Genomic DNA, 19,678 nt, shown 5'->3' with positions numbered 1-19,678 from the left:
ACAGCCCAACCAAAGAGAGGAATTCCAAGTGCAGTTGATGACCAATCTGGAAAATCTTCACACAGCTAACTCAATTCCAGAACAGTGGGATCAAATAAGTCAGCTGTACTGGCCTCTTGTGCCCAGACCTCAGTCACCTCCTGTGCCAAAACTAAACTGACCACCACAAACATACATGATCTACAGTTTTTGAATATCCACAGTGTGCCCACTCTGCACCAGATTGGCAAGCCACTCTCTTCAATTCTGCGTGCCAGAAACTCAGCCTGTGCTTGCACCTTAGATCACGTTACTATGTTAAAGGCACTATAGAAATACAAGGTGGTGTTGTTAAGTCTTTGCGAATGCAAGTAAAGAGCCTAATACCTGTTTGACGTTCACTTTGCAAAATTGGTTTGTAATAGGCAATAGCATGCACAGTCATAGTGCAGTCAATATGCTAAGACACTTGCAATCAAACCAGCAATCCTTAAATAGGCACATTTTACATTTTTTTTAGGTACTCTATAGTGGAGCTGTGAGGAGCAGGAGCACTCTTAATAGCTTCACATTAAATTCACAGCCCACTGAAGGCCACCACTCACACCCTCCTGATGGCCTATACTGCCCCTGCCTTCTCTTCTGGATTCTCCAGAGGATTCCGGGTGGTGTCTGAACTGGCCAGATCTTCATGCCTCCTTGGACTGGTGAGCTGGCTCCTGCACCTTGCCCATAATAAATAAAATAGGCTGATGGACTAATTGTCCAGGGTACCTGCTGCCTCTAGTTGTGCATAGCACTTCGATCATGCCCTAATTCAGGCATGATCCAATTTTCAAGCCAAAGGGCATAATTATTACAGCAATATTTAAAATGAAGTACAATTTTCTAGCATGCACTTTCTGAAATGAGTAGCTTAGCTCTTCATATATTAGCTGCAAAATGATGAAAATATATGAAGCAAATTGGAGAAATATAAAAAATCCTTCATTTGTGGTTACTGCAATTGAACATGTCTTTGCATTTTGTATTGGCTGGATAAGGACTATAAATGTTGACAGGACAGGACTATCAAGATTGACAGTATTGTCTGATTTGAACATAGGTTATATAACTGAATGGACTTATGCAAGAAATGGGCTTTCACTTACTGAAGGGGTGAGTTTCAGCTCCGACCTTTCCCTGTCTCCTTGTTCAAAGAATTCACTAGTAACCAGTTCTGCTACCTGCAAGAGAATCAGAGATTCCTGTAAGGACAGAATGTGTTCTGTGACTACTTTCTCATCAGCTTTCATTATTTATTACTTGTGATTCCCCATTGTTAGATCCTGCAGTTCCCTTCTGTTAATATCTAGGCTAATCACTATGAATGGCTAATATTCTGAAAAGATTTTAACAACTGTAATATTGCATTTAGAGTCAAGCGGCATTCATTAAAATGTATGCAAGTATTTTTATAGGTCTGAAAATTGAACCACAAGAAAGAAATTTCTACCTTAACATGAGCATGGTAGAACTCAAAGCTTTTCTCTCAAAGAACTGAAAATTGAGCTTCCTACACCTAACTGCAAAGGTTCTCCTCGATCACACAGCCAGCGAGCAGTTCATAAAATTTGAATATTTCAGATGAGAAAATTGAAGTTTGAATTCCCTACATGAAAAGCCTCAGTGGATAGTAAATTGAGAAGGGGTATGGTGGGGGGCAGAATAAAAGAGAATAATTGTTCAGAAATTACAAAATGGAGAAAGGCCCAACCAATCCATGTTGGTATTTATTCTGATAGGATATGAATGCAACTTATGGAGAATTTGTAAGTTGTTATATTTAAAGGCTTATCCTAGTAACTAGGCTACTAAAAATATAACATTTTCTGCAAACATCAGGGTCACAAGATCATAAGAAATAGGGGCCATTCAGCCCCTCTAGCCTGCTCCATCATTCAATACGATCTTGACAGATCTGACTGTGGCCTTAACTCCACTTTCCTGCCTACCTCCCATAATCCTTGACTCCCTTGTTTAACTCAGCCTTGAATATATTCAATGATCCAACCTCCACTGCTCTCTGGGGAAGAGAATTCCAAAGTCTAACATGGTTGCCCCCTGAAATGGCCTAGTAAGCCATTCAGTTGTATCAAACCACTACAAAGTCTACAAAAAGGAATGAAATCAGACAAACCACCCAGCATCGATCTAGACACCAGAAACAACAATGCCAAACCCATGTCAACCCTACAAAGTTCTCCTTACTAATACTGGCGGGCTTGTGCTAAAATTGGAAGAGTTGTCCCACAGACTAGCCAAGCAACAACTGTGAGGCTGGGGATCTCAAGAGGAGGCCGAGATGGATCATCCACTCAGTACTTCTGGCTGAAGATGGTTGCAAATACTTCAACCTTGCCTTTTGCAATGATCATTGAGGATGGGGATCTTCTAATGATACTCACTGAATTATGCCTTACAATGCACCAGACACCACCATCACCATCCCTGGGTATGTCCTGTTCCAATGACAGGACAGACTCACCAGAAGTGGCAGCACAGTGGTATACAGTCAGGAGGGAGTGGCCCCAGGAATCAGCAACATTGATTAAGGAACCCATGAAGTCACATGGCATCAGGTCAAACATGGGCAAGGAAACCTCCTGCTACTTACCACCTACTGCCCCGCCCCCACTCCCACCCCTCAGCTGATGAATCAGTGCTCCTCCATGCTGAACACCAATTGGAAGAAGCATTGAAGGTGGCAAGGGCACAGAATGTACTCTAGGTGGAGAACTTCAATGCCCACCACAAAGAGTGGCTTGATAGTACCACTACTGACTGAGCTGACCAAGTCCTAAAGGACATAGCTGCTACACTGGGTCTGCGGCAGATGGTAAGGGAACCAACAAGAGGGAAAAATATACTTGATCTTTTCCTCGCCAATGCAACTGTCGCAGATGCATCTGTCCATGACAGTATTAGTAGGAGTGACAACCGTACAGTCCTTGTGGAGACGAAGTCCCGTCTTCACATTGAAGATCCCCTCATCGCTTTGTGTGGCACTACCATTGTACAAAATAGGCTAGATTTCAAACAGATCTAACCACTCAAAATTCAGCATCCATGAGGTGCTGTGGGTCACTACCAGCAGCAGAATTGTATTTAATCACAATCTATAACCTCATGGCCTAGCATATCCCCCACTCTACCATTACAATCAAACCGAGGGATCAGCCCTGGTTCAATGAAGAGTAGAGGAGCACATGCCAGAAGCAGCACCAGTCATACCTAAAAAATGAGGTGTCAACCTAGTGAAGCTACAAAACAGGACTACTTGCATGCCAAGCATAAGAAACAGCATGTGATGGACAGAGCTATGTAATCCCACAACCAATGGATCAGATCTAAACTCTGCAGTCCTGCCACATCCAGTCGTGAAAGGTGGTGGTTAAACAACTAACTGGAGGAGGAGGCTCCACAAATATTTCCATCCTCAATGATGGGGGAGCCCAGCACATCAATGCAAAAGACAAGGTTGAAGCATTTGCAACCATCTTCAGCCAGAAGTACTGAGTGGATGATCCATCTCGGCCTCCTCCTGAGGTCCCCAGCATCACGGATGCCAGTATTCAGCCAATTTGTTTCACTCCACATGATACCAAGGAACAGCTGAGGGCACTGGATACTGCAAATGGTATGGACCTTGACGATATTCTGGCAATAGTACTGAAGACTTGTGCTCCAGAACTTGCCGCACCGCTAGCCAAGCTGTTCCAGTACAGCTACAACACTGGCATCTACTCGATAATGTGGAAAATTGCCCGGGTATGTCCTGTCCAGAAAAAGCAGAACATATCCAATCCGGCCAATTACCGCCCCATCAGTCTAATCTTGATCATCAGCAAAGTGATGAAAGATGTTGTCGATGGTGTTATCAACCTCCACCATCTAGAAGGGCAAGGGCAGCAGATACATGGGAACGCCATCACCTGCAAGTTCCCCTCCAAGCTATACACCATCCTGACTTGGAACTACAGTACACAGCCACTGGGTTAAAATCCTGGAACATTCTTCCTAACAGCACTGTGGGTGCACCTGCAACACATGGACCACAGCGGTTTAAGAAGGCAGCTCATCACCGCCTGGTCTTCTCAAGGTCAATTAGGGATGGCCAATAAATGCTGGCCTAGCCAGCGATTCCTATTTCATATGAATGAATTAAAAAAGACCTTCTGAGAGAAAAATTTCCTCTTTATCCCCATCTCAAATGGGAGATCCCTAATTTTTAAACTTTGTCCCCCCCAGTTCTAGACACAAAAGGAAATATCCTCCCAGCATCTACCCTGTCAAGTCCCCTGAGAAATTTATATGTTTCAATAAGATCATCTCTCATTCTTCTAAACTCCAATAGGTTTAACCTGCGCAATCTTTCCTCATAAATCAACCCCTCAGGGAATCAGCTGTATGAACCTTATCTGAACTGCTTCCAATGCAATTATATCCTTCTTTAAATAAGGAGACCAAAACTGTACACAGTACTCCAGATGAGGTATCATTAAGGCCCTGAGCAGGTGTAGCAACATTTTGGTACTTCTATATTCCATTCCCTTGCACTAATGGCCAATATTCCATTTGCTTTCCTAATCACTTGCTGTACCTGCATGCCAGCTTTTTGTGATTCATGTACAAAGATACCCAAATCTTTTTACCACAGATTTCCGCAGTCTTGCAGACAAGCTCACATTTTCCCATATTATACTTAATCTGCAAAATTTTTACCCACTAACTTAATCTATCTATAGCCCTTTGCAGATTCTTTGTCTTCTTCACAGCTTACCTTCCTACCTATTTTTGTGTCATCAGCAAACTTAGCTACCATACACTCGGTCCCAAGTCATTGATATATATTGTAAATAATTGAGGGCCCAGCACTGATCCCTGTGGCACTCCACTAGTTACAGTTTGCCAACATGAAAATGACCCATTTTCCTGTTAGCTAACTGATCCTCTATCCATGCTAATATGTTATCCCCAATACTCTTATCTTGTCACAGAATTGTTATTGCGCAGAAGAAGAGCATTTGGCCCATCGTGTCTGCACCAGCTCTCCGAATGAGCATTATGACTCAGTGCCATTCACCTGCCTTTTCCCCATAACCTTGCCCATTGTTTCTATTTAAATATTCATCTGATGCCCTCTTGAATGCCTCAATTGAACCTGCCCCCACCACACTTCCAGGCAGTGCATTCCAGACCCGAACCACTTGCTGTGTGAAGAAGTATTTTCTCGCATCACATTTACTTCTTTTGTAAATCACTTTAAATCTGTGCCCTCTCGTTCTCGATCCTTTTACAAGTGGAAACAGTTTCTCCCTATCTACTCTATCCAGCCCCCTCATGATTTTGAACACCTCTATCATATCTCCTCTTAGCTTTCTCCTCTCCAAGGAGAATAGTCCCAACTTCTCCGATCTTTTCTCATCCCTGGAACCATTTTTGTAAACCTCTTCTGCAGTCTCTCCAATGCGTTCGCATCTTTTCTAAAGTATGGTGCCCTTCATGTGGTACCTTATCGATGCCATTTGAAAATCCAAATACACCACATCTACTGGTTCCCCATTACCCACCTTGTTTGTTACTACCTCAAAGAAATCTAATAAGTTAGCCAAACATGATTTCCCTTTCACAAAATGATGTTGACTCTGCCTGATTATATTATGATTTCCTAAATGTCCTGCTATTACCTCCTTAGTAATGGATTCAAGCATTTTCTCGATGACAGATGTTAGGCTAACTGGCCTATAATTTCCTATTTTCTGTCTCCTTCCTTTCTTGAATAGTGGTGTTAGATTTGTGGTTTTCCAATCCATTGGGATCTTTCCAGAATCCAAGGAATTTTGGAAGATTACACTCAGTGCATCCACTATATCTGAAGCCAATTTTTTTAAGACCCTAGGATGCAGGTCATCAAGCCCAGGGGACTTATCGCCTTTAGTCCCAATAGTTTACCCAGTACTTTTTCCCTAATGATTGTAATTGTTTTAAGCCTCTCCCTTTTCCCTCTTGATTTTCAACTATTCTTGGGATGCTTTTTGCGTTTTCTAAAGTGAAGACTGATACAAAATACCCATCCAAAGCTTCTGCCCTTTCCTTGTTTTCCATTTTAATTCATTAGTCTCAACCTATAAAGGACCAATGCTCACTTTGGCTAATCTTTTCCTTTTTATATACTTGCAGAAACTCTTAAAGTCTGTTTTTTATATTTCTAGCTAGTTTTCTCTCCTACTCTAATTTTTCCCTCAATTTGTTTTAGTCATTCTGTGCTTGTTTCTAAAATTTGTCCAATCTCCTGATCTACCACTAATCTTTGCAGAACTGTATGTGTTTTCCTTCAATTTGACACTATCCTTAACTTTCTTAGTTAGCCATGGATGATGCATCTTTTTCATAAAGTCTTTCTTTCTCAATGGATTCCATTCCCACACCTAACTGCAAAGGGTTGTCTCTTAGTTGAACACAAATTTATGTGCAAAAGAAATACATCATCGTAAGGAAAGCTGAACATTCTAAATCTTGTCATATTTATTTTGTAAAGGTGCCTCTACACTTACCTTTAAAATCTTCCTGGCTAGGGCGAACCATCACTTTGCCCTGCTTTCCTCATTATATTCCATTTCAGTGGAAAGCTTCACTGTAGCATAGAAACCTAATTTATTGGGTCCCCATGTTTACTTTACAGGAAAAGATGGCCTTAAATGAAGGACAGTTTCCCGATCGTCAAGTGCTATCATTATTAACATATTTTACACATTCTGCATAAATTCATTTTTAAAGTTTTAAATTACAAATATGACTAGATTATATGGTTAACAGCCAAATGACAAGTCAGTTTAAAAGGCCATGCATATGCAACTTGCTGACCTGTCTAGATATCTCCCAAGGTTTAGTTACAGCCCCCAGGTCGCAGGCAGTCATCAGCATCGACCTACAATGACAATACGCATTTCCATCAGCAGGTTCCTTTCACATCTATACAGCTTTATCCAGAAGCCAAATATATTATGAAGTATTTTTTAAATGATCTCCAAAGATATTGCCAATGCACGGAAGCATGTAATTTGAATACATTTTTAAAATTTGTTTTTGTAATAAACCAAAAAGGGAGAAACTGGCTAACCCCTGAAAATGGGTGTGGGTTTTATGCTGCACTATTAACCTTCGCCTGTGCATTGCGTTTGAGGCGCCATCTTAAATTGGTGCTGCCTCATCTATTAAACAATTGCTGTGTGCAGCCAGTGCTCCACACATTGGCCAGAATTTTACAGCCCCATCGCGGCCATTCTAAACTCCATTCACTTCGGCGGGACCATAAAATTCTGCCCATTGTTCATTGGTTGCATGCATCAGCAGAGGGCTCAGATATCACAACTTATAAACAGCCTGCACCTCTGAGAGGGTGGGTGCATCCTGGCTGCAAGAAGTGGTCGGAGTTTTCTTCAAAAGTCAGTCTGGACTGTGACATGTTGAACAATGGCTGAAATCCAAGAGAGTGAGCACCAAGGTTTTCAGACACTGCACTGCATCTTGGTGGAAAGAAGGAGAATCATCCTTTATCCGCAAGGCAGCAAGAAGCCGTCCAGACATATGTTCAGGAGACAAAGGGAACATATAGAGGTAGAGGGCTGTGCCAGGAGTATTGCTCCATGAACATGGATGCAATGCAGGAAGAAGTTTAATAATCTGACATGAGTTGCCAAGGTGAATGAGTTCATCTTTAAATGGCAAATCCTACCAACTGCACCACTAGCCTTTTCCACTGCTTAATTCATTACACCCCCATCATCCATCTACCAACAATCTCTATCAATCAGCATTCAACTGCTCAATTCATCAGCTTTACCTCACTCTTACCTACTTAGCATTGTCACAAGCATCATACCCACAATTCAGAGCTCAGTCACACTTGCAGCTATTTAGTCATGACAGTCACATTGCCCAAACATATTGCAGGACACTCACTGAACATAGGAACATCTGAACCACAGGAACATGGGAGCAAGAGTAGGCCTTTTGGCCCTTCGAGCCTGCTCCACCATTCAATAAGATCATGGCTTATCTGGTTGTGGTCTCTGCTCCACTTTCCTGTCTGCCCTCCTTAACCCTTGACTCCCTTGTCTAACAAAAATCTGTCTAACTCTGCCTTAAATAAATTCAATGATCCAGCCTCCACTACTTTCTGGGGAAGAGAATTCCACACATCAACTCAGAGATGAGTTTCTCCTCATCTCTGTCTTAAAAGGGAGACCTCTTATTTTTAAACTATGTCCCCTGGTTTTAGTCTTCCCCACAAGAGGAAACATCCTCCGGTATCCACCCCATCAAGTCCCCTCAGGATCTTATACGTTTCAATAAGATCACCTCTTATTCCTCTAAACTCCACTGGGTATAGGCCTAGCTTGTTCAACATTTCTTCATAAGACAACCCCTTCATCCCAGGAATGAGTCCAGTGAACCTTCTCTGAACTGCTTCTAAAGCGATTATATCTTTTTTTAAAATAAGGAGACCAAAATTGCACACAGTACTCTAGATGTGGTCTCACCAAGGCCCTGTACAGCTGTAATAAAACCTCCCTACTTTTATATTCCATTCCTCTTGCAGTAAATGCCAACATTCCATTTGCCTTCCTAATCACTTGCTATACCTGCATACTAACTTTATGTGATTCATGTACCAGGATACCTAAATCCCTCTGTACCACCGAGTTCTGCAATCTTTCTCCATTTAAGTAATATACTGCTTTTCTATTCTTCCACCAAAGTGAATAAGTTTGCATTTACCCACATTATACTCCATCTGCCAAATTTTTGCCCACACACTTAACCTGTCTGAATCCCTTTGCAGACTCTCTACCTCCTCTTGACAACTTAATTTCCTACCTATCTTGGTATCATTGGCAAATTTAGCTACCATACATTCATCCCTTCATCCAAGTTATTGATATAGATTGTAAATAGTTGAGGTATTGATCCCTGTGGCACTCCACTAGATACAGCTTGCCAATTCGAAAAAGACCCATTTATTCCTACTCTCTGCAACCAATCCTTTATCCTTGCTAATATGTTACACCTCTAACCATGTGCTCTTATTTTGTTTCGTAATCTTTGATGTGGTACCTTATTAAGTGCCTTTTGGAAATCCAAGTACACCACATCTACTGATTCCCCTTTATCCATCTTGAATGATACTTCATTAAAAAACTCTAATAGATTGGTTAAACATGATTTCCCTTTCACAAAGCCATGTTGGCTCTGCCCAGTCAAATCATGATTTTCAAAGTATCCTTCTCTAACCTCCTTACTAGTAGATTTTCCTACTTTCCCTATAGCAGATGTTAGGTTAACTGGCCTATAGTTTCCTGCTTTCTGCCTCCCTCCTTTTATGAATAAAGGTGTTACATTAACTATTTTCCAGTCCGCTGGAAACTTTCCAGAGTCTAAGGAATTTTTGAAGATTATAACCAATGGATCTACTATCTGTGCCGCCACTTCTTTTAAGACTGTAGGATAAATGTCATCTGGTACTAGGGACTTGTCATCCTTTAGGTCTAATAGTTTTCCTAGCACCCTTTACCTGGTGACAGTGATTGTGTTAAGTTCATCCCTCCCTATCATGTCTTGATTTTCAAGAACCTTTGGGGAGTTTTTGAAGTCCTGTACCATGAAGACAGGCACAAAATACCTGTTCCACCATTTCTTTCCTTTCCTTTCCATTATCAATTTCCCAGGCTCACCCTCCAGAGTACCAACACTAGCTTTCACTTGCATTTCCCCTAACTTAGTCTACTGCATTCGTTGCTCCCAATGCGGTCTCCTCTACATTGGAGAGACCAAACGCAAACTGGGCGACCGTTTTGCGGAACACCTGCGGTCTGTCCGCAAGAAAGACCCAAACATCCCTGTCGCTTGCCATTTTAACACTCCACCCTGTTCTCTTGCCCACATGTCTGTCCTTGGCTTGCTGCATTGTTCCAGTGAAGCCCAACGCAAACTGGAGGAACAGCACCTCATCTTCTGACTAGGCACTTTACAGCCTTCTGGGCTGAATATTGAATTCAACAACTTTAGATCTTAAACTCCCCCTCCCCCCATCCCCACCCCGTTTCTTCACCCCCCCCACCCCCCCCGCTTTTTTTTTCAATAATTTATATAGATTCTTCTTTCCCCACCTATTTCCATTATTTTTAAATCTAAAACTAAAACCTTGTTAGCCTTTCCACCCCACCCCCACTAGAGCTGTACTTTGAATATCCTGTCCTCCATTCTTAATTAGCACTTTTCTCAGACAAAACACCTCTTTGACCCTTTTGTCTGTGACATCCTTTGATTATCTGCTCATCTCCACAATCACCACACCCTCAATGTCTCTCTCTCCCCCCACCACCCCCATCCCACCCCCCCCCGCCACCTTAAACCAATTTATATTTCCCCCTTCTTCTAACTATGCTTCAGTTCTGCCGAAGGGCCATGAAGGCTCGAAACGTTAACTGATTTCTTCTCCGCCGATGCTGCCAGACCTGCTGAGTTTTTCCAGGTAATTCTGTTTTTGTTTTGGATTTCCAGCATCCGCAGTAGCTTTTAGCTTTTTGTTTTTATCTTTGTGCTTAATTGACTGCCACCCCTCTTCAAGAAATGCCCTCTTTGAAGAAGTACGGTTCTGTCCTCCGACAGGATTTCCGACTGTCTCCTCTGCCCTGCTCACCTTCATTGCTTTCCATTTCTCTCCTGGTGTTTGACAAGGTGTTTACTAAAACCCGCTTTCACAGCCATATCTCCTTTCTCAGTGACTGTCTCCGTTTCCGACTCACCCCACCTGGATTTCAACTGAAATTCCATCCCTCTTGTTTCGAACCCACCCAGGATTACAGGTATCTCCGGGACATAAAACGTTTCTCGGACTGCTGTTCCCGTCGCATTCTGAGATCCACACTCAGTGCCATGCGCCGCCATATGAACACACTCGACCTCTCCCTCCAGCAGCACCGCCGCACCCTTTTTCAAAGCTGCGCGTGCCCCCAGTTTCATTTTATTCTTCGCCTCATCTGTCGCCTCAACAAGAAACTTTTTCTCTTTCTCTCAAGTGCTAAGGAACGCAAGCTCCAACAACTCATCGATTCCAACACCCATCTGGGACCCTCCACCCCTGCTTGTCCCTCCGTCCTCACCCCATCTTCCAATCCCAGCCCCAGCCGGGTATTCACTATACCCCCTGACCTTCCCCTCTCCGATGCTGAACGTTCAGTGCTCAGCAAAGGACTTAGTTTCATACCCTTACGCCCTCATCTCAATGAATTTCGGGCTCGACATGATGCTGAACTCTTCTTCCGCCGTCTTCGTCTCCGTGCTCACTTCTTTGGGCAGGAGTCCTCTCCCCGTTCAACGGATCCTTTTACCCACATCCAATATTCTCCCTCCACTTGGACCCCTCCCTCTGGATTCTTACCTTCTCTTGATCTTTTCATTGAGAACTGTCGGCGTGACATTAGCCGTCTCAATTTCTCTGCTCCTCTCACCCATTCTAATCTGTCTCTCTCTGAACTCACTGCACTCCGTTCTCTCAGGTCCAACCCCAACATTGTCATCAAACCCGCTGACAAGGGTGGTACTGTTGTTGTCTGGCGCATTGACCTCTACCTCGCGGAGGCTGAGCGTCAACTCGCAGACATTTCCTCCTACCTCTCCCTGGACCATGACCCCACCACAGAACATCAAGCCATTGTTTCCAGGACTGTCACTGACCTCATCTCCTCTGGAGATCTTCCTCCCACAGCTTCCAACTTGATAGTCGCCCAACCTCGGACGGCCCGCTTCTACCTCCTACCCTCAGTTCTGCCGAAGGGCCATGAAGGCTCGAAACGTTAACTGATTTCTTCTCTGCCGATGCTGCCAGACCTGCTGAGTTTTTCCAGGTAATTCTGTTTTTGTTCTAGCTTTAGTTACTCTTTTCCTATTCAAATACTGTAGAAAGAACTTCTCTCTTTCTTGAAGGATAAGCTGGCACATAATAACAGGCAGTAGGAAAGAACTGGAGGAGGCCAAGCATACTTTAACTTCCATGAAGTAGATGTTGCTGGGGGTCATGGGAAGGGAAATCACAGAGGCCATTAGCACAGGAAGGGTCAGTGATGAGGGTATACACATAAACAAACCTCCTTCTCTCATTCCACTTCTCCCTCAGCCCACTATCTCTTCTGACTCATAAGTTGCAGATGGTGTAAGCACGCACGCACTTACTTTCTCCTCTTCCCTCACTACAACGCAACGCTTATCCCTTTTGCAATTCAGGTATCCAAGAACATGAACCTTCCCAGTTAGAGGATGAAGAGGAATATGACAATGAAAAGATGAAAAGGGATCATTACTCGATATTACACTCGCTGTCACCAGCTCACGGACTGACATATTTTTGCAGTTCAGATAGAGGAGGGAGCTGCATGCGAAACACCAAGAACAAGTGTGCAGGAGCTAGGGTGGGGGAGGAACAAAGCCAAAATGCAGGTGCCTACTCATTGGAGGGTGAAGTCACACCCAAGTTCTGCAGAGGAGTGGAATGGGGACTTTGATGGGACAGGCTACAGAAGAAGGTTGTAAGGTGTATGGAACAAAATGCTTGGTACACTGGGAAGCCTGTCAGAAAGGCTGTGCTCAATGTCAAGGAACATGGAGGAGTCCAGCACCAACTTGACACATAGCTTTGCACAAGATGGAGCTGTCCAACATGGAATGGGTCGTCACCTCTATCAATACACCTGTGGACCCCTCCAGGATGCAGTGTCTGATGGCCAATCTCACAGCTTCTATTGCAGCACAAAAAGCTTCCAACAAAGACCTGAGTGCTGCAGTGGAAGCTCAGGCAGCTGCCATCATGGTTGGGAATATCACTGTTCAAAGGGGCTTCCACAACAATAAGACTGCTGAGGTGCTGCCCTGGGAGAGTGGTAATAGCTTAGCAGAACACAATCCTGCTGTCCTTTCTCAAAATGGTAGCATTTCTCCTCCTGCCAGTCAGCTCAGAATGTTAATGCCAAGCTGACATGGTAAAGTCTGAAGTCAGCCCTCCTAGCCCAGAGTTGCTCGAGATTGCCCCTGAAGGCCGGCCATCTGCAGTCTCTTCAATTGAAGGACAGCAACCTTTCATTACTCATACTGCAGTTTCTGGGGGAACACCTCATAGGAGCACTAGGATAGGCAAAGGCACACAGAAGACACACACTATGGGAATGCACAAGGGTGATTAGTAATTTATGTATTATGTCATGATTGGATTTATGGAATTGGATTGGTGCCTTTTCTAGGGGTTTTTATCTTTGTGCTGTCAGAAAGAGGACACTGTGACGATCAATGATAGAGAAAAGTTAAGAAGCGTGGGACTTGGTGAATGGGAAGTGTTGTTGAGGTTACTCAGATCACTAATGAATTATTTGATTGTGCAGAGCATGTGGAGAAAATGGTTGCCTATGATGCAGCCTCCCTTCCACTTTGTGTTCCTGCACTTCTTGTTAATGGCCAGGTTGAGCAGCATTCTAACAAAAATCTTGATACTCACCCAGCTAGGCTTCTCCAGAGCACCCTAGACAGCAGAAATATGCTTAAGGATGCGGATGGTGTGTTTTATAATGTTCCTAATGGAAGCATGGTTCTCACTGTGGGCATGCTGTGCATGAGTTCTGGACAGGGGTCATGAGCAAATAACCCTGCCATCCAGTATCATAAAAATCAAGAGCCACTGTCACCTTGTGTTGCAAAAATATGTTTCATGGTTTATATGTTTGAGAATATAATTTTTAGTTTGAGGAATTAAAGTCTTAAATGTAAAATAAATGGAAAATCCTGACTGAGAAACTGGTAATGACTCTGATGAAATGCAATTCAAACAAGCTTGGAGTTGATTACACTTAAAAGGTAACTTATGTTTATTTTCAATGTTGGAGTTGACAGTGTGAAAGCCATAAACAATAGGGGGGGCGGGGTCTTCTATCTTAGCATAATAGAGCCAGATGGTCTGCCCTTCAATAAAAGATTTAAATTATGCATGTAGATGAAAGGAAGCTGTAACCAGTATTATAAACATGGGGTTTCTTCGTGAATCCAGGGAGCCTGGAGAAAGGGTCGTAAAATCCTGTTAGCAATAGAAATTATTCAAAAGAGCTACAGAATCAAAGAGTAGAATGGAAGATGAAATAATTTGTTTACATTTTTTGAGAACATCCCAAAGCATGCCATGTTGTCATAGAGACAGGCTGTGGGGATGGAATGTTCCTTTGTTTAATTTATCTGTGTGTGTTTGCTGAGATAGCAAGCAATCCAATTTGGGAGCAGACAGACACAGTTGCAGCTTTGTGTTGGTGTAGACTACATCTCATCGGATTGAGGGAGCCAACAGCAGATGGTAGTCAATTAGGCCTGCATTTCAAGCAGGGAAAATACTAACTTAATTATTCAGTGTGGAATGCAGTTGGGGATCTATCTCAAGTTTGGATTTTGTGAGGGAAAAGCAGCTGGAAGATTTGTTCTAGCTTGCAACTAGTTGAAAAAATCTACAGGTGTCCTCACCGAGTTTTGTGGCAGAAAACACTACGCAGATGTAGCTTGGAAATCCGTGGGAAGGCAGTTGGCTGTCTGCTTGCAACCAGAACAAAGAGCTGAGGCATCCACAGCTGTGAAGTCCATGAAGAAAAGTGGAGGGTCACATAGCCAAAAAGCTAATGATAGGACCCTGTAGGATCTTACCTCAGAGAATAGCTGGAACACTAAGGAGAATTAAAGTGAATTCCAAAGTGACATACCTTTGAGTTGGTCTCTAGGGAAGTGTATGCACCTTAAAGATTGTTGCAATGTATAAGGGAATATTTGGGGAGAAGTAAAAAGTAGAACTAAGTTCATAGTGCAGGTACCTGTAATTATAAACTGTAAACTTCCCAGCTCCAGGGCAGTGTATCTGGGGAGTAACTCAAAGGTGCGCTGGGGAACCCCTCCACCAGAGGTTCCCAGGTAAGGATTGCAGGGCAATTGCCCAGGAAATTCAAACTTCCTTAGGGCAATTGCCCTGCACTGGGAACCATCCAAAAATGCAATTTAAATTGCAAACTGAGGATGGTTCAGGCTGTGTTAAATCAATAGTTACCCAGAAAAAGTTAGAAGAATTAAAACCACTTCGAGCTCCTGGGTAACTATTGTACAGAGCCACATTGACCCCCAACAGGACTTCCCCACCTCCCTGATCCCCCACAGGACTCCCCACGCCCTCAACCTCTCACAAGACTACCCCCACCCCCGACCCCAATCGAGACACCCTTCAGTACCACCCCTGACTACCCCCTGACCCCTCACGGACTCCCTCCACCCTCCATGGCCCCCATGGGACTCCTCCCACCCCCACAAACCCCAGTGGGACCCCCCCCTCACCCCTCCAGTACCACCCCCTGACTACCCAGTGGGACTCCACCACACCCACTCCCCGACTCCCGAACTCCCCCGCCCCCGCCTGACTCTTGACCATACCTTGCCTCCAGGCCCGACTCTCTACCTTCCCACCCCCTCCAGGCCCAATTCTCGATCTCCCCCCACCCCCTCCAGGCCCAACTCCCGACCTCCCCGCACCGCCTCCAGGCCTGACTCCAGATGTTCCTCCACCAGGCTCGACTCACAACCTCCCACCAACTCGCCACTCCACTGGAAGTTATGGCCCATAGTATTAAATTAGTTGTGCTTGCTTTGTTTAATTCTCCTTATACACAATAAAATTTGGTTTTGTTTAAAAACGTGAAATATTGTGGTATAGCTCTGTCGGTTGATTACTGGGTATTCGGATTTCTCTTTAAACGTTAACAGTCTCAAACAGGATTGTAACACCTTGCCAGCCACAGGCAATGTTGTCCTTGCCTTATTTTGTTGTTGCAGCTGAGGCTGCAGCAGTTGGCATTTTAGTCATCAGCTGTTTTGTGAAGTGGAGGCATCTCAAACATTGGTCTTGCTGAAGTTGAGAAAAAAACCCTCTGTGGATATGGCCTCCTGCTAACAGCACTTTCCCCCTCCTCCTCCTCCTCCCTCTTCTAGCAGCTTGTCCTGCTCCATGTGATCTGCCTTCATTCTTTCAATCCTGCTTAAGTTATAGAGGAAGCTCTGCCAGGCCACTCAAGTCTGGACACAATTTGTTTTAGTATAAGCCTTAAAATCAACAGAGTTCCTCAACACCAGTCAGACCACTCTGTGTAGAGTATTCAAACTTAGGCAAGTGTAGCAAAGTTGCAAAAACGTATATAATTGCATCAGCAGCCAGAAGAAATAATCCAACAACTAACCTGTAAGTAGTTCATGATCCCTTTAAATAGTGCTGGAGTGGTAGGGGGGGGGGCTCCTTCTCTTAATTTAACTTGTGTTCAGCTGTGTGAAGTTAAGGTAGGGAGCAGACTAGAGCATGTCATTTAAAATGGCAATGTTAGCATCAAATTGACATCATAACCTGCACACTCCCTATGCCCTTAGCAGTCATTAGCTGCACGTGCGCAAGCCCCCTTTACCAAATGGCATCTGCGCACTTCTTATTGCAAGTGTATGTGCACATCTCAGGCCCCATTGAGTGTTAGGAGCTCGTGTAGCACCTAAGAACAGCCCAATTTCTCCCCCATAGAGTCTCTTTGTTCTATGACTATTTCAACATTTTTTTGGGCATATATTACCAGGCAATTAATATAGATCTCTTGACCTGAGCATTTCTCGTTGATCCTTTACATTCCAGTTGTACTCTCCTGAATTAACGAGTTCAAAAAACTTCATTCTTCGCCTAGAAAAGAAAAATGTCATTGTGTGTAATGTTGGATAGCTGGTGGTTATCTATGGAAATACATATAAATAATATATCTACAAGTTGTAATGAACTACTTCACACTGTGTTAGTAGTATCAAATTCAGCATTGCTCAATTGATCCAAAATAAAACTGCCAATTCCTCAACACAAAGCAGATGTTCAATGGTAAATTGAAGATTAAAGTTGCACTGTGTGTATATTACAAAGCAGGAAAGGAACAAATTTTCAAATTAAAGAGGATTCAAATCCTCTTACACTGTGGCTGTTTCTAATGCAATTTGTGGAGCTGGGAATATTTGCTCCCAGTTGGCAATGATGGAAGTTAATTGGTGCCTTTTTAAATACACATTGATACAGAAAACAAACGGAATGTAGAGTAAATCCAGCATAAATAGATATTTAAACAGAATGCTGGGAATCACATTAACATGCTTTTTCTCTTGGCCATGCTATAGCAAAGCAACACTAAATTCAAATATATTCTTTCTTTTCTTTGGAGGGAAAACATGCTAATAGGCAGAATGTCTGTTCATGCTAATGAATGACATGTGGCAGTAATAGGGCAGGCTGGAGCTTTATGCAAGGATCACTTTTAAGTGATGTGGATTTTAAAAGGAATTGTCTTGGGAATAGACTGCCAGAACTGATACTGCTGTAATTAGTTCCAGTTGGAAGAACATTACCACAGCAGAAGCCTATGCAGGGAGAAGTTTGCAATTTTCAGCAGAGTGGAACTTCAATACCTTTTTTTAAAGTGGTAAACCATTACTTGACTTCAACATTTAAACCTTAGCTTTTAGAAGCAGGCTGAATAAAACTATCCAAATTTCCTGATCAGTTAGGCTTTTTTTTTTAGGCTATAAGATTCTGTCCAAGGTCATCGCCAACCGGGTCAAATCCGCTCTGGAATTGGTGATTCACCCTGACCAGACCTGCTCTGTGCCAGGCAGGAAGATCTCTGACAGCCTGGCGCTGCTCAGGGATACGATTGCCTATGTACAGGACAGGGGTGTGGATACCTGCCTCATCAGCTTGGATCAGGAGAAGGCCTTTGACAGAATATCGCACACCTACATGGGGGATGCGCTCTCCAAAATGGGGTTTGGGGAGGGAATTCGAAATTGGATCCAACTGCTCTACACTAACATCAGTAGCGCAGTCTCAATCAATGGGTGGGAAACAGATAGCTTTCCGATTAAATCTGGAGTCAGGCAGGGCTGCCCTCTCTCGCCTGTCCTTTTTGTGTGCTGCATAGAACCCTTTGCCGAGTCCATCAGGAAGGATCCGGGCATAAGAGGAGTGACGATCCCAGGCAGTGGAGGCACTCAGGTAAAAGCCTCCCTGTACATGGACGACGTCGCCGTCTTCTGCTCGGATCCGCTGTCGGTGCGCAGACTGATGCACGTCTGCGACCAGTTCGAACTGGCCTCGGGAGCCAAGGTAAATCGTGGGAAGAGCGAGGCCATGTTCTTTGGGAAGTGGGCTGACCGATCCTTTGTCCCCTTCACTGTCAGGGCTGACGGCCTGAAGGTGCTGGGGATATGGTTCGGAGGGACCGGGGCATGCGTTAGAAACTGGAAGGAGCGAGTGGCTATGGTGAAAAGGAAACTGGGCATGTGGGAGCGACGCTCCCTCTCCATTGCGGGTAAGAACCTGGTCATCAGGTGTGAGGTACTCTCGCTGTTGCTGTACGTGGCGCAGGTCTGGCCCATTCCACACTCCTGCGCGATGGCGATCACTCGAGCCATCTTCCGCTTTATCTGGAGGTCGAAAATGGATCGTGTCTGCAGGGACGCGATGTACAAGCCTCTAGATAAAGGGGGAAAAAACGTGCCCAACATCGCCCTCATACTGATGGCCACCTTTGTGTGCGGCTGCATCAAGCGGTGCGTAGACCCTCAGTACGCAAACACCAAGTGTCACTACGTGCTGAGGTTCTACCTGTCCCCGGTGTTGCGAAGGATGGGTCTGGCCACGCTGCCGCGGAACGCTCCAAGTAGTTGGACCGTGCCGTACCACCTGTCCCTGGTGGAAAAATTTATGCAGAAAAACACCTTTGACCACAAGTCCATCAGGCAGTGGTCAGCACGTAACGTCCTAGAGGCCCTGAGGGATAAGGAGAGGGTGGACCCTGTGGGATGGTTCCCCGAGCAGACTGTCAAAGTCATTTGGCAGAATGCCTCATCGCCAGAACTTTCCAACAAGCACCAAGACGTAGCTTGGCTGGTGGTGAGAAAGGCCCTCCCCGTCAGATCCTTCCTACACGCCAGGAGTCTCACCCCCTCTGCACGATGCCCTCGAGGTGGCTGTGGTGGGGAAGAGACCGTTGTTCACCTCCTTGTGGATTGTGCCTTTGCAAAGAAAGTCTGGAGAGAGATGCAGTGGTTGCTGTCGAGGTTCATCCCGAGCAGTTCTGTGACACAGGACTCTGTGCTCTACGGGCTGTTCCCAGGGACACACACCGAGACAAACATCAACTGCAGCTGGAGGATCATCAACTCGGTGAAAGACGCGCTTTGGTCTGCCCGAAACTTGTTGGTCTTCCAGCACAAAGAGTTGTCCCCGACCGATTGTTGCGGACTGGCACAATCCAAAGTCCAGGACTACGTGCTGAGGGACGCACTAAAGCTTGGGGCAGCTGCCGCAAAGGCGCAATGGGGAAGGGTCGCTGTCTAAGACCTTTCTACCACAGCGCACCGAGAGACTGGGAACTGTTTAGAGCCCCTCGGGCTGTACAGATCAAAATGAAAGGCTGTAAATGACTGTAATATTGTTTGTACTGATGCACCTGGTGATACATTTTGTAAAAGTTTAACCTGGATTGTACCCTTGTAATGTTGTTTTTGAAAT

At 44.5% G+C, this 19,678-nt stretch overlaps 1 protein-coding gene across 1 annotated transcript in view; it reads right to left on the bottom strand.

The window, feature by feature from the left end:
• Positions 1–19,678, bottom strand: part of pde11a (phosphodiesterase 11a) — a 400,690-nt gene that overhangs the window by 45,849 nt on the left and 335,163 nt on the right. The window contains exons 16-18 of the mRNA XM_078552024.1: positions 16,727–16,804; positions 6,886–6,949; positions 1,131–1,205 (exon numbers count right to left, since the gene is read on the bottom strand). Of these exons, the coding sequence (XP_078408150.1) occupies positions 1,131–1,205; positions 6,886–6,949; positions 16,727–16,804 (217 nt within the window). The remainder of the gene's footprint in view (positions 1–1,130; positions 1,206–6,885; positions 6,950–16,726; positions 16,805–19,678) is intronic.

Source organism: Cetorhinus maximus, chromosome 11, assembly GCF_964194155.1.
Source record: "Cetorhinus maximus chromosome 11, sCetMax3.hap1.1, whole genome shotgun sequence".
Lineage (NCBI taxonomy): Eukaryota > Metazoa > Chordata > Chondrichthyes > Lamniformes > Cetorhinidae > Cetorhinus > Cetorhinus maximus.
The sequence above is the reverse complement of the archived record's forward strand: the minus strand, read 5'-3'. Positions and strand labels throughout refer to the sequence as shown.